At 39.3% G+C, this 15,928-nt stretch overlaps 1 protein-coding gene across 3 annotated transcripts in view; it reads right to left on the bottom strand.

Annotated features, from left to right (window-relative positions):
- Exoc6b (exocyst complex component 6B) overlaps positions 1 to 15,928 on the bottom strand; it is a 407,149-nt gene that overhangs the window by 365,604 nt on the left and 25,617 nt on the right. For all 3 annotated transcript variants that reach the window (XM_035448826.1, XM_035448827.1, XM_035448828.1), the window contains exon 5: positions 13,776 to 13,980. In XM_035448826.1, coding sequence (XP_035304717.1) covers positions 13,776 to 13,980 — 205 coding nt within the window. The remainder of the gene's footprint in view (positions 1 to 13,775; positions 13,981 to 15,928) is intronic.

Here is a 15,928-nt window from a genome sequence, read left to right as displayed (position 1 = left end):
CCAGCTCACATATGGTTTCTACCCTGTCAGCAGCATTTCCTATGCACTTTCTGTCCTTGCAAGCTTCCCTGTGCAATTTTCATGCACACTCCAGCATGAATCATAAAGATAACATCCTTGCTTATGGATGGGGCCTTCAGAAACTGAGGAAACCAAACACTCTTCTACAATTTCTACTCCTTTGATTACATACTTATTTAAGGCTTCAGAAAATTTATAAACCAAGAAATATAAATATAAATATATATATATATATATATATATATATATATATACACACACACAAAATTTAAAATCACAGGTGCTTAACCAAATCTATTTCAGAAACACTATGATTTAAACAAGTTAATTTTAAGAATTAACAAGAAGACTAAATGATTTCAAACTGTCCAGTCCTGTAACAAAATAATGGAGCACTATATCCATGACCTACCTATGTAAAAAGCTAGCTCAAAGACACCAACTTCACCAAGAATATGGAAAGTACCCAAATCAGTTTCTTTACTTCATAAATAAGTGTAAAATGCATACAAACTTTGATCTTGAATTTGTAAATATTTCGTGTGTGTGTGTGTGTGTGTGTGTGTGTGTGTGTGTGTGTGTATGTATGTATGTATGTATGTATATATGTATGTGTACAGATATGCATGTCACAAATGGTCAAAGGATAACTTCAGGTGTAGGTTCTTGGGAGCCTTACACATTTTATTTGAAATGGGGCCTCTAACTGACCACTTGCCACTTAGGCCAGATTAGCTGGCCCCTGGGCTTCCAGGGATCTAACTGTGTTACTTCCTATCTCACCATTGCTGGGATCACAGCATCATACTACCAAGCCCAGCAGCTGAAGTGGGTTCTGGAGATGCAAGGCCTCCAAGTACTTTACTAACTGAGCTATTTCCTTAGCTTTGAAATACTTCTTAGATACAGATAGATATAGAGATGGATGTTGTGTGATATTAAGTCTCCTGTGGTTATTTGTGAGCATCTCCTGAGACACAGAGAAACTCCACCTACAGATGGAGATATAGACAGAGACAGATGTACAGATAGAGATGAGGATAGATATGGAGATGCAGATACAACTATAGATAGATATAGAAATGGAGATATGGATATAGAGACAGAAATATAGATACAGAGATGGAGCTATATAGACATATATCAATGGAGATAGAAATAAAGATATATATATATATATATATATATATATATATATATATGGAGATTTAGATAGCTATAGAAATACAGAGATGAAAACAGATATAGAGAAATGGAGATAAAGACATATTATTTAGTAACCTGATATACTAATCAAAGATACTGTGAAAAAACTGGAAATAAATATAAAATTGTTTGCCTATTAACTTAATAAATAGGTATTTCTCATCAGATACGGCCTCCCCAAAAAGAAGAAGCCATAAAATTTAGCCTACAAGAGAATACAAATTGGAAAAGAAGTCAAACTTTCTCTATTTGTAGATGATATGATAGTTCACGTAAGTGAACTGAAAAACTCTACAAGGGAACGTTTACAGCTGATAAAAACCTTCAGCAAAGTGGCAGGATACAAGATTAATTCGAAAAACTTAGTAGCCCTCCTATATACAGATGATAAATGGACGGAGAAAGAAATCAGAGAAACATCACCCTTTACAATAAGCCACAAAAAACATAAATATCTTGGGGTAATGCTAACCAAACAAGTGAAAGACCTGTATAACAAGAACTTTGAGACTTAAAAGAAAGAAATTAAAGAAGATACCAGAAAATGGAAAGACCTCCCCATGCTCTTGGATAGGTAGGATCAACACAGTAAAAACGTTAATCTTACCAAAAGCAATCAACAGATTCAATACAATCCCCAGCAAAATTCTTCACAGACCTTGAAAGAACAATGGAAAAACAAAAGACCTAGGATAGTCAAAACAACCCTGAACAATGAAGAAATTTATGGAGGCATCACCATCCCTGACTTCAAGCTCTAATATAGAGCTATACTCCAGAAAACAGCTTGGTATTGGCACAAAAGTAGACAGACCAACTGAATCGAACTGAAACCCCTGATATTAATCCACACACCTACGAACACCTGATTTTTGCAAAGAAGCTAAAATTATACAATGGAAAAAAAGAAAGCTTCTTCAACAGATGGTGCTGGCACAACTGGATGCTGGCATGTAGAAGATTGCAGATACATCAACATCTATTGCCATGCACAAAACTTAAGTCCAAATGGATCAAAGACCTCAACATAAATCCATCCACACTGAACCTCTTAGAAGATAAAGTGGGAGGTACCCTTGAACGAACTGGTACAGGAGACTACTTCCTGAACAAACACCGGTAACACAGACACTTATATCGACAACTAATAAATGGGACCTCCGGAAACTGAGAAGCTTCTGTAAGGCAAAGGACACAGTCAACAAGACAAAACGGCAGCCCACAGAATGGGAAAAGATGTTCACCAACCCCACATCTGACAGAGGGCTGATCTCCAAAATATGCAAAGAACTCAAGAAGCTAGTCACCAAAACACCAAATAAAACAATTAAAAAGTGGGGTACAGAACTAGAGAATTCTTGATAGATGAATCTAAAATGGCTGAAAGACACATAAAGTATTCAACATCCTAACCATCAGAGAAATGCAAATCAAAACAACTCTGAGATACCATCTTGCTCCTGTCAGAATGACTAAAATCAAAAACACCAAGGACAGTTTATGCTGGAGAGAATGTGGAAAAAGAGGAACACTCCTCCACTGCTGGTGGGAGTAGAAACTTGTACAGCCACTTCGGAAATCAGTATGGCGATTCCTCAGGAAAATGGGAATCAGTCTACCACAAGATCCAGCAATTCCACTCTCAGGCATATACCAAAAGATGAATATTCACACAACATGGGCATCTGCTCAACTATGTTCATAGCAGAGTTGTTTGTAATAGCCAGAACCTGGAAGCAACCTAGATGCCCCTGAACTGAAGAATGGATAAAGAAAATGTAGTATATTTATGCAATGTAGTGATACTCAGCAGGAAAAAAACAATGGGATCTTGAAATTCACAGGCAAATGGATGGAACTAGAAGAAACCATCCTAACCAAGGTAACCCAGTCACAAAAAGACAAACAGGGTATGTACTCACTCATATATGGATTTTAGACATAGAGCAAAGGATTACCAGCCCACAATCCACTCTTTCAGAGAAGCTAGGAAACAAGTAGGACCCTAAGAGAGACATACATGGTCCCCTGGAGAAGGGGGAAGGGTCAAGACCTCCTGAGCTAATTGGGAGCATGGGGGGAAGGGAGAAAAAGTTAGGAGAAAAAGAAGGGGAGAAGAGGAGCGGAGAGGGGGACATGAGGGAGCAGGAAGACTGAGTCGGGGGAAGAATAGAGGAGACCTAGAAAAGAGATATCATAATAAAGGGAGCCATTATAGTTTTAAAGAGAAATCTGGCACTATGGAAATGTCTAGAGATCTACAAGGTTGACCCCAACTAACAATCTAAACAATAGTAGAGAGGTTACCTTAAAAGCCCTTCTCTGATAATGAGATTGATGACTACCTATATGCCATCCTAGAGCCTTCATCCAGTAGCTGTGGAAGCAGAAGCAGACACCCACAGCTAAACACTGAGCCGAATTCCTGGAATCCAGTTGCAAAGAAGGAGGAGTGATGAGCAAAGGGGTCAAGACCTTTGCTGTTTCTGTGGAAAAACCCACAGAAACAGCTGACCTGAACAAGGGGGAGCTCATGGACCTCAGACTGACAGCTGGGAAACCAGCATAGGACTGATCTAGACCCCATGAAAGTGGGTATCAGTGAGGAGGCCTCGGAAATATACAGGGCCTCTGGTAGTAGTAGATCAGTACTTATCCCCAGCATAGGAATGGCCTTTGGGAGCCCATCCCACATGGAGGGATACTCCCTGAGGCTAGGCCCTCCTCCAAGTGATATGACAAACTTTGAAGATCCCCCACGAAAAGCCTCACCCTCCCTGGGGAGCAGAAAGGGGATGGGATAGGGGGGTCAGGAGATGGGGAGGGAGAGGGAACTGGGACTGACATGTAAAACACGCTTTTTTCTAATTTTAATTTTTTTAAAAAGTTAATAAATAAAAAGGTTTTTAAAAGTTAGCCTACTGTGAACAGATTATGAGCATCAGCCAATCAAAAGGTCACTAGAAAATACCAGCACCGCTACGTTTTAAGTGTTTACCTAGAGTATCAAAGAAGTGAATAGTTAGTCAAGAAAAACATCAATACTTCTGCTATTTTTTTCCTTGGCAAATACTGTCATCCAATATAATAGAGTGACTTGTTTTCAACATCTCCTGTAGTAGGTGTTTGTTGGTTGAAAGAAAAAAGTTGAAATCAAGATAATTTGTGTTGATGTGTCTCTTAAACTGTCTTCAAATTAAGAAAAACTAAACTAGGATAATCTCCCATGTATATAACAGACTAGTGGGGTCAACATGTTAAATAAAGAGATTAAATACTTCATGATTACTGAGAAGTTCCAAATTCTATTTTATTCTCTTTATAACCTTCACTGCACAAAGACATACATAGAATCTTTCTTCCCCTTTCTTTTCAATTAAAGATGTTTCACATATTTGGAGTTTCTACTGGGTAAACTACCCTCCCAGTACTCTTTAAAATGATCCTCAGTGGCTGGCTGCAACCAAGATATATTTTTCTCCATATATAAAATATTCTACAGGAGAGGAAGGTAAATGGAATGAATCTATGAAGTCACTACTAGTATCCTGGGGCAGTCCTATCTGACTGAACCCACACCATGGTAGCAAGAAAAGCAGATCATCTACTCACTCAACCCCAAACCACACTTCTAAACTCTTATGTCAAAAATGCTTTTTAGTGAAGTAGAAGATGTACGAAATTCAATAAAAGTTCCAAATGACATATAAAGATCCAGCTTTTCCTCTTTCCATTCCCAGAATATTCCTTGCCCTCATTTCAAAAAACCAGAGAACAGAGGAAGAAGGAAGGAAGAAGAGGTAGAAGTGAAGCAATCTGAGATATAAAATGACTCAGGAAACACACAGGAACCAACATGTCCCCTGTGAACTAGGATGGGTCCTTCCACTTAAGATTTAGAAAACAGATTTAAAAAAAAATAATTTCTGAACAATAAAAGCATTTGGTTTTTGCAATCAGGATCCACCATGTATTCAATGATGCTTTTCTTGCCTATGGAATTGATGAAACTACTAATGTCTCTAGGTTGCCTTTGAGGAACTGTTGAGCTGTGCCAATGTCATAAATGTGTAACTCCTTCTAAAAAGGACATCCTGAGCTGACCCTAAATGTAAAGTTATCAATACAAATTGTCTCTTGCTGTATAAAGAGCATATATCCTTCTAGGATAAACTTAACAGATCTGAGTTCCACAACCTGAAAATCAAACTTTAGTATTTCAGAGTCTACTGGTATAGATTTTCAACAACAGAGAACTAAAGGAAATGATAATTATAAATTAGTATCTCCAGGTAGGTTTTCTTCTTGTTGTTGTTTAAAACCAAAGAAAATGAAAAGAAAAACATGACCACAATAAAGGAGCTACCGAAGAATTAGATGTGCCTTGGGGTAGGCTAAGACACTTGAGGATCACCTTTCCCTCCACAGGCCTGCATGGCACTAAGATAGGCAGATTACAGTCTTCCATTTGTTGTGGGCCTTTCTCTGTATGTCATCTGGCAGATGCAGCTGTGGGGCTGCCAATTCACCCTGGAGCCCTCCATTTTAATCAGTATCACATAAAGTTTAAGACATGCTTTGAAATATGCACCAGATCCAAAGTTTTGCCTGGGGATGGGGGTTAGATGCTTGCTGCAGAAACACATACCATCCCAGCTGCTACTCCACAAGCAATTATCTTTCACCTTTGGCTGAACCACAAGAACTGTCAACACCAGCACACTGCCAAGCAGAGGAGAGGTTATAGGGTCAAACAGGAAAGAAGGCTGGATATGCTGGCATTTTGCTTGACCATCTGTTAATCCTACTGGCTGCATGGAAGAAGCATTCTCTTTAGTTGCAGTTCACAAAAAAAGCACAGACATAAGAGTATCATGGGTGCACTAAATTTAGAAGGCTTTCCAGGAATGAACACAAGAAAAGCAAAGCCTCCTGTGATGCAACAGATCAGCCTTGTGGGAAAAGATAAATAAGTCAAATGGGAGAATACAAACATCAGCACATGGCAACTGTAAAGAGGATTTTACCAAGACAAGCAAAGGAAACTCCATTATATTTAAGAACAAAATAAAAATACTCTTACAGAATCCAGAAGAAATTTGCTGCTGATAGTTTTGAAAAGGAAAAGGAAAACTTAATAAAAGAGAAAGAAGCCCATAATCTTCCCTAGCCCCCTTATCTAAACCCCAAAGTGTGCTTATGTGTATGTGTGTACACATGCATGTTTATATAGAAAGTAAAACACATACTTCTCTAAAACGTCTACTCTGAAATCTGAAATGTGTTATCATCAAACCTATTCCACAACTAAAGTCAGTCTCATGACCAATGAATAAAATGGATTCTGCCTCATATGCTGCTTATGGTCTTTTTTTGAAGACTGACCTAGACAATTGCCTGTGTGAATTCAGTGGGGAGGACTGTGCCAGAATTAAAACTAAAGATGTTCTGACCAATAAATCTAAGGGCTCATTTTGTTATAGTCAAGACTTAGCCAACAGAGTCAAAGTTTGAAAAAAAGAGTATGATGCCCATTAATCCTTTCCCAAGGTAGGTTCTGAAAAAAGTTACTAAAGGGTTGGACTCAAAGGCCTAGCCCTCCCTGTGGCTCTATATGCAGTTAATGGTTGCCAGGGGAGGGAAAAACATTCTCTTTGGTGGTATAACCACTGGTGAGGTGTTCATGCTCCTATAAACAAGTCTACTGAATATGGAAATAGAAGAGGGACTATCTGGGGATATGAAGGAGATAAAAGAGAGTAATAATATAGGAGGAGGGGATAAGAAAGAATAAACACATTTTATGGATGTATGGAAACATAATAAAACCCATCTTTATGTAAATTAATACAAAAGAATCCCTAGGCACCTTCTCTTTTATGGGTCATCAACAACTCCTTTTCCTTTTCTCATGTTTTATTTAAAAGGTTTCATATAATATAATCTGATCATGCTTTTCCCTCCTCCCACTCCTCATTCACCCAATTCCATGCCCTTTCTATCTTTAAAAAACAAACAAAAACAGGAAAAAAAAACCAAGAAATATACACAAAAGCTCTACAAAAACACAAAAATGGAAACAAAATAGTAAATAAGCAAGGGATATGCCCAAACAAAGAAGTATGAGACAAAATGTCTATAAAAATACCACTGAGCAGTGAATCAGTGATGGACACAGATGGCACCCCCATGAATTTGGGGTCTGGGGGACCATAATCAACAGGAGCTGCTAGCCCCATCCAGGTCTGAATCAGCAATGAATACAGATGGTGTCCCCCACCCCAGAATTTGGGTCGGGGGGGTGGGGGTGGGGGGGTGGGCGCACAAGCGTGGCGCCTCTGGTGCCAAGCAATCAGGTACCTTCATACCAAGTACTTGAGGTCTCTGGGTCCAGGCACAGAAGAAAGGAAAGGCAACAGCTCCTCACCATCCCTTATAACTGGGACAGGCAGTATTCAGCCAAACACCACCTGTGACCCAACCAAGAGCCCTGACACTGGGCAGCTAGGCAACATTGTATTGAGAGCTTTACAAGGTGGGGAAGTGAAAGAGAAATGGAAGGGTTTGTGTCATGGGGAGAGAGGTCGATCTGGAGAGGTCAGGGTGGTAAGGAACGGGTTGATGTAAATAACCAGCTGGCCACCCAAGTCCAGAGAGACACCTGGGCCTGGGCTATGACCAGGGCCTTCGAGCATCCAAGGAGCCTGTGTTGATATCTGTGGCTCCTATCATCACAGCAGCCTGTACACTGGCCTGTGGTGGGGTCATGCTGATATTTGACAGTGCTGCCAAAGGGGCCATACCAATATGGATGGCCTGCATGGCCACTGGGAACCATGGTGACAAGTCTATGGTCCTGCCACAGCCAGGGTGTGTGTTGATGTCCCTAGCCCATGTTGCCACCAGGGCCCACATGGATGCCCAGGGTCTGGGCCACAACCTATGTTGGTACCCAAGGGTTGTAACCAATGCTGAAGCCAGCATAATTTGGGTGGCTAATGCTATCAACTGTGCTCATGATATGGTCCGGACCAGGACTGCAGCTGAGGGCCATATCTGGATCCATGGCCCTGCCACATCCAGGGTCTGTGCTGATATCTGTGGCTCCCTGGACCATCAAAGACTGTTCTGATGCCAGTGGTCTAAGCTGCCACCTAGGGCCATGTTGGCTATGGGGGCCATGCGAGTACATATGGCCTGTGCTGCCACCAAGGTCCATGGTGGCATCCTGCCCTCAGCTATTGCCTAGGACCATGACTAGGTCTGTGGTCTTACCATAGCCAGGGTCTGTAATGATGTCTGTGGCCCATGTTACCACCAAAGGTCACATAGATGCCCAGATTGTGAGTCTCAACCTGTGGTTATGATGATGTATGAGGGTCATGCTGCCACTAGGGACATCCTGATCTGAGTGGCCTACTCTGTCACCTGGTGCCATGGTGTCATCTGGGCCAGAGCTGCTGCAGAGGGCCATGTCTCTACAGCAGCCAGGGGTCTGAGTTGATGTCCAAGGCTCCTGTTTTCACTGAGGACCATGCAGAAGATCAGGGTCTGGTCAGCCACCTTGGACCATGTCCATCATGCCATGCCCAGAGCCATGCTGATCTGGGTGGCTCGTGCTGCCACCTGAAGGCATGGAGACTTGTAGGCACAGCCTGCTGCCTAGAGCCATGTCTAGATCTGTGGCCCTGTGGAGGCTGGGATCTGGGGTGATGTCCATAGCTCCAGTTGCCAACAAGAGCTCTAAGAATGCCCAGGGTCTGGCAATCCACCTGGGACCATGTTGATGCCCAGGGGCCATGTGGCTGCTAAGGCCATGCTGTTCGGGGGAGACCTGTGCTACTAGCCTGGCATGGTGGTGTCTGGGCCCAAGCTGCTGTTCAGAAATGCTAGGTACCATAAACTTTTTTTTAAGTTTCATGTATTCCTCATGGCATTGTCTGTGACATTGTTGCTTGTTCCTTTGATAGCTGGAAATAGCTAAAAACTAAATGTAACCTTAGCTGTTTCTAGACATTTGCTAGGAACAGCACTACCCATAAAAGTTAAGATTTATTTCCATGTTTTCCAAGGAATGAAGCAAAAGTAAAAACAAATACACCATTGCAACTATTACTCATCAAGCATTAAGTATATGCTAAATAATGTCATGACCCAGCTCCACTCCCCATCCCCAGCCACATTCCCCCTACAACAATCAGGAGAGAGGTCCCTGCACATTGCCTGGCAAAACAGTAAGCTGGCCCTGGCAATATGAGTAAGGAGAACCTGAATCTGAGGGCCTGAGAGTAGGAGCACTGGCCCCACTCCTTGCTGTAGACTGCATTAGGCAAGCTAGAGGTAGTGCTAAAGAGCTCATCTGGTAATGATATGGGAAAGCTGGCAAGCTACCACTCAGGCTCAGAACCAGGGCTATGAGTTGACCCACCCCAGCATTCACCAAATCTATGAACTGCTGAACCATGTGAAGGGGATGAAACTACAATCCAAAACAACAGGATCTCCATGACACAGGACATCCAAGAGGAGCCCCAGAGAAAGCCCATTCATTACCTGTAATGTAGCAGAAACCAGAGGCCTCAGACCAGACCAATGACTCATAGCAATGAACACTTATAGGTAAAGATGTATGAACTAAAGCATAAACTGTGTGACTCACCAGGCCACACTACAGCTTCCATGACAAGATTCTTCTTTTTTGTTGTTGTTTTGGTTCTTTGTTTTGTTTGGTTCTTCTTTTAAATTTGGTTTTGTTTTGGGGGGAGATTCAAGGGCAGAGGGCAAATGCAATGGGACAGGGAGATAAGTGGAACTGGAATGCATGATGTGAAGTCCACAAAGAATCAATAAAAGTTAAAAAAGAAAATACCATTGATTTCATTTGTGTTGGCCAAAGACTCCTAAATAGAAGACCTATCCTAAAGTGTGGTTAATATACCTAACAATACTCATTGGAGAAAAGCAACTTTTCTTTTCCAAGTAAGTATCCATTGCAAACACAATAGGATTGATGTACATAGGCACTCACAAGGACTGTAGCAGCATGCACAGACCTTCACAGGTTCGAAAGACACTGTTTCCTTTGAATCCAAAAGACACTGTTTCCTTTGAGTTATTCACCATGTCTGGCTCTTAAAATCTTTCTACCTCCTCTTTTGCATAGATCCCTGAGGAGGGGTTTCATGAAGACATCCCATTTAAGTCTGTATTCCAAAGACTCTCACTCTCTGTACATTATCCAGTTGTGAGTTTCTGTGTTAGTTCCTTTATATTTCAAGAAAAAGCTTCTCTGATGATAGCTGAACAAAAGCAAAATGTCATTAGAAGTTATTTTGTTGCTATCTCCCTTTAGTAGAATACTAGTATTTGGTTTTCCCTCTAGGTCCCTGGGCTATCTAGTCTTATTTCTTGGCCATCTGAGCAATATTAAGTCTCTTCCATCTCAGGGTGTGGCCTTATATCAATGAAGAGAGTAGTTGATTACTCCTACATTTATGCCAGTTTTGTACCAAGATATCTTGCAAGGTTATTGTTGTAAATTGTAGATCTTGTAGTTGGGTTGATTACCTTTCTCAGTAGCATGCAACATACCTTCCACTACCATGAAGTAGTCAGTAGGGGTGAAGTCTCCAGTTAGGCCCCAGCTTGATTTCTCCAAGTTCAACAAGATACGTAAATGTTGTCTTCAGTAATAGGGTCTTAAAATACCCATTTGTAGAGAGCAACCAATAGCCTTGGCAATAGCCTGGGGTTTCCATGGAGCCCCTTTGGCCAATGACTCAACTAGATGAAACCCATTCCTGGAACTTGAGGTTTCAGATAGGGGCATAAAATGTCCGGTAGAGGCACTATCTCCCCAATTATTTGGTGACTTGTTTAGATTACTTTCATATAGGTATATTTTTTCTAATAATAAAATAAGATAAAGCAAAAACTAACACATTGAAATTAGACAAAACAAACAGAAAGAAAAGAGCCCAAGAGAAAGCATCAGAAAGCCTAAGGCAAGCTAATCAAAATAAGAAATACAGAAATGCCACCCCATCCCGACGTACAAATTGATTCCATAATAAGAGTACCAGAAATCAGTTTCAAAAAGAAAACAGTAGACAATTAACAAAGAAACTCTTTAGGCACTTTTTTTTTTTTTAAGAAAAATCACTTCAAGTTACATGTCATTATAAAATATACAGATATCACTTTAGCCCAGGAATAGGCAAGAACAGCATCAACAAAAATGGGCATGTTAGGGCTAGAGAGATGGTTCAGCAGTTAAGAACCCTGGCTGCTCTTCCAGGGGTCCTGAGCTCAATTCCCAGCAACTACATGGTGGCTCACAACCATCTGCAATGAGATCTGGTGCCTTCTTCTGGCATGAAGGCATATATGCAGGCAGAACACTGCGTACATAATAAACAAATAATATAAAATGTGTTTTTAAGAAATGGGCATGATAAAACATAGGGCTTTCTCCTTTGGGAAGGAGTGAGTGTGACCTATGAACAGGAGAAGGAGTAAAGACACACAGCTAGTGACCAGCAGGTGCCAAAGACCAGTTACACTGACCAAAGTTTTAATAGGCATAGAGAAAGGATTCATTTCTCAGTCTCCAAGTAACTGAGTGCCATTTTGAGTCCAAGGGATATGGCTACAAGTAATAGCATGTGGCACCCCTCCTTGCTACTTAAAAACTATCCTTGGTATTGGTCCTTCTATTACAATTTTCCAAAACATGCTAGCAATGGCTGAGACACATGATAGGAAGATTCTAGGTCCCTGAACCACCATTATGCAATAAAACAGTCACAAATAAGGAAACACCATAAATAAAAAATAAATCACTTTTCCAACATTTATTAATTCACACAAATACACTGTAAGCATGTACTATGTACAAGGCCTGTGGCAATTTCTGCCATATCATCTTTAGTTTCTAGGTACCACAGAATACTGAAAAGCACATAAACTGAATAGCTTCATCTCAGAGAAAAAATTATAGTCAATAAATGTCTGGAAAAGTGTTCAACAACCTTAGCGATCAAAAATGTAAATTAGCCAAGCATGGTAATACACACTTTTAATCCCAGCACTTTGGAGGCAGAAGCAGGCGGATCTCTTTAGTTTGTTCCTTAATTCATAAAATATTTCTTCACTATTCTTCTGCTGAATAAAATATGTCAGCTAACAGTTTACTCGTTTACAAAGGCTGGGTGTCATAGTTAACATATCCACTCCGAGGTTATCTGATTTCTACTATAGGGTCTGCCCTTGATGAGTTGCTTGCATTTGAGCAAGTCTTTTTCCTTCCCTGGGCATTCACTTCTTCAGATAATGAAAGAATGAAAACAAACAACTAACTTCAAATTAAATGAATTAATAATATTTATAACAGAATTCTCTTTCAGCTTCTAACAGAGGGAGGCCTAGAAAAGCAACCTTTAAAAAGCCAGCTTCCAGCTGGGTGTAGCAGCATGTGCCTTTAAGTCTAGCACTTAAGGACTGGTGGCACAGGCCTACAATTGCAGCACTCAAGAAACTGAGACATGAACTAGAGCCTAAACTTCACACTTTTTAAAGCATAACACTAACAAAATTTAAAAGGAGATTTTAAAAATCATTCCTTATGAAGAAGTAATTGGCAAATCTCTTCGGTAGTATCAGATAGATATTTGAACCAAGGCTAATAATGCTAGTTGAACCCTAAAATATTGCTTCCAAATGTAATCTACTGTACCTGTTGCCTCTAATACAATACAAATCTACTTGAGAACACTTGTTTACAAAACCATAAAACACTTTCCATAAATAAAATCTATTTATTGTTGCAGCCTACATCATCAAGTATGCTGAAGCATCTTTACAACATCAGTGTGACTTAAATTTCAAGAGGAAGTGTTACTGCAAATCATTACTGTTCATTCATTCACAATGACAAAAGGCATCCTTATGGTATTAGGGACTTAGAGATGAAGATATTTAAAGAAAATAAATATTCATAACACATTTCTTGAATTTATGGGCTGTAAATATTTCTCTTTCTGCAATCATAACCCACAATCCCCAACAGACCTTTCTGTCATTAAAACCCATCAATATTGAAATATTTCCGCATGGCATGACACCTTCCAGTTTGTCTCCAGTAGTTTCAGTTCTTAAAGTAAGGTCTCTGATCAGTGAAATGATTCTATTAATATGATTTAAAGAAAATGAAGTAAATAATCAACCAAAGGCACATGTAACACAATTTATATTGTTAACTAAAAGGAAAGCTTTAAAAGACTCTGGACTTTACAAAGTCAAGGGAAATGCTTGTTTTGTAACCTGAATTCTTTCCAGACTCTGACACGGACCATCACAGTCACTGTTTGCTCAACAGCCACAGAGTGAACAACACATCTCATTACTCTGTTAAGATAATGACATTTTCATTTATGGAGGACCTTTCCTAAAATGGTAAGAAGCAATTAAGACACTTTGCAAGGAGAAATCTGTGTATAAACACATATTTGCAAAGCCAAAGGCAAATCTGTCACAAACCAAGGACTTACTTGCTTCATGGCAGTCTCTCCAATTTTGTCTGAATGCTTGCGGATGCTCTCCAGAAAATCTTTGAGATCAGACATAGAAACATCCTTTATCTCCTCCCGAAGCTTGGGGATGTTGTCCACCATCACCTTGCAGAATCGATAGTGGCTCACTTGAGGCAGATAGGTGTGTTCCAGATGCTCCAGAGTCTTCAGTGCAGGATAGTGCCTACAAAAGAAATCAACCACCTTAGCTGATATTAGTCTTCCTTAGTGGGACAAATATATTACAGGAAAAATTTGAACCTCAATTAGTTTTCATTGTACATTAAGACAAATCCAATGTAGTGTTTTAATGAAAACTTAACTATTAAAAATTAATATATGCTTTAAAAACCAGTAATATCCAAAATCTGTCCAATTTGTAAACATGAATACCAATAAAATTAATTATATATAATTTTTTAGTTATCTCAATGTCAAAATACCATTCTATAAAATAAAATACCCCAAGCTAGACTTCTAATGAAAGCAGAGAAAAGAGCTTGAGAAATCATGCACATGGGTTTGTCTGTGTGTGTTGTACACACACACACACACACACACACACACACACACACACACACACGTATGACAAAGTGTGCAAATCAATACAAAACAATCATTTCAGGATTTTAGGGAAATTAATAGAACTGTTCCTACTGATCTTGCCCAACACACTTCTATTACCTCACCTGCAGCTCCCCTGGGCCTGGCGATTAATCATAGCAAGTATTGTGAAAATCAGCAGTCTCACTGACATTAGGAAAGAAGACATTTGGAACAAAGATTGGAAAGTATATAAAGTGGTAAAGGAAATAAAAATATACTAAAATGAAAAGATTAAGATTTTTGTATTTCTTAATTTCTTTGAGAATATTTTAAAGTAATAATTTAACAACACACAATTGGATTCATAAAATATACCATAAATATGTCAACAGAATACAAGAAGAGGAAAGAAAAAAATGAGCTACTTAAAGCTAGCTATATATATATCTGATTTATATAGGCAAAGACTTTAAAGCAAACAGCAATAAACTGAGAAGCATATTATAATCTACAGAGCAAACTCCATGAAAGCAAATCAAAAACTATTTTTAAAAGGGCTGGAAAGATGGATCAGTGGTCAAGAGAACTGGATGCTCTTGCAGAGGACCAGGATTCAGTTCCCAGCAATGATAAGGCAACACAACCACCCACAACTACAGTTCCAAGGAATCTCGCACCCTCTTCTGGCCATGTCAGACACATGGTATATGTACATACATGCAGGCAAAACATTCAAACACATAAACTAAATAAATGCAAAAAATATTTTCAAAATCAGCAAAATTAAAATTGTACATTCCAACTTATTTAAAGCAAAATAAGGCAGAAAGGAGGAACAGGAACGAAGAAGACTGGAAAAAATATGAAACAGAAAAGTTCAACCTTATCAAGAACTACATTAAATATGAAAGGACTATAAACCCCAACTAAAAAGCAAAAACCCAAAGTGGGATTTTAAAAAGCACAATCGTATCTTACCTACAAGAAACATACTTTTAAAGACACAAACAGGCTGAAGATAAACTGTATAGAGAAACTTCAAAAAATTGAAACCAGTATTTTCAAGTTTCCTTTTATTGATTTCTTAGTATATAAAATGGGTTTCATAACAAGTTTTCATACATTTTTTTTCATTCCATCTTGCTCAAATTTAGTCCCCCAATACCTTCCTCCCTCCTTCCTCCTCCCTTCTCACTAATCATCATTTTCCTCTCAAATAGTCTCCTTAGCTTTCATGGCATTTGTGTAGGAAAGGAGGCTAATGTGTATATTTAAATCTAGATTCTGCACATAAGAGAAAACATGGTTTGCTTTCTTTCTATTTCTGTATTACCCTTTTGTTTCTCCCTCCTCACTATTTATATTCCTTCCTCCTCCCTCAGTCACATCTTACTACCATTTCATATATGTATTTATTATATATTACTAATTATTATAAAGTATGTGTTTAATATAGATTCATTCTTGCATTTTTAAGTTAGCATACAAAGAGGTTTCATAGCACTTTCATGTGCCATTATACTTTATTCATAATCTCTCCATGCTCCATTTTCAAGAAAGTGTCCTAATTTCATTTTTCTTTATGG

This window comes from Cricetulus griseus, chromosome 8, assembly GCF_003668045.3.
Source record: "Cricetulus griseus strain 17A/GY chromosome 8, alternate assembly CriGri-PICRH-1.0, whole genome shotgun sequence".
NCBI lineage: Eukaryota > Metazoa > Chordata > Mammalia > Rodentia > Cricetidae > Cricetulus > Cricetulus griseus.
The sequence above is the reverse complement of the archived record's forward strand: the minus strand, read 5'-3'. Positions and strand labels throughout refer to the sequence as shown.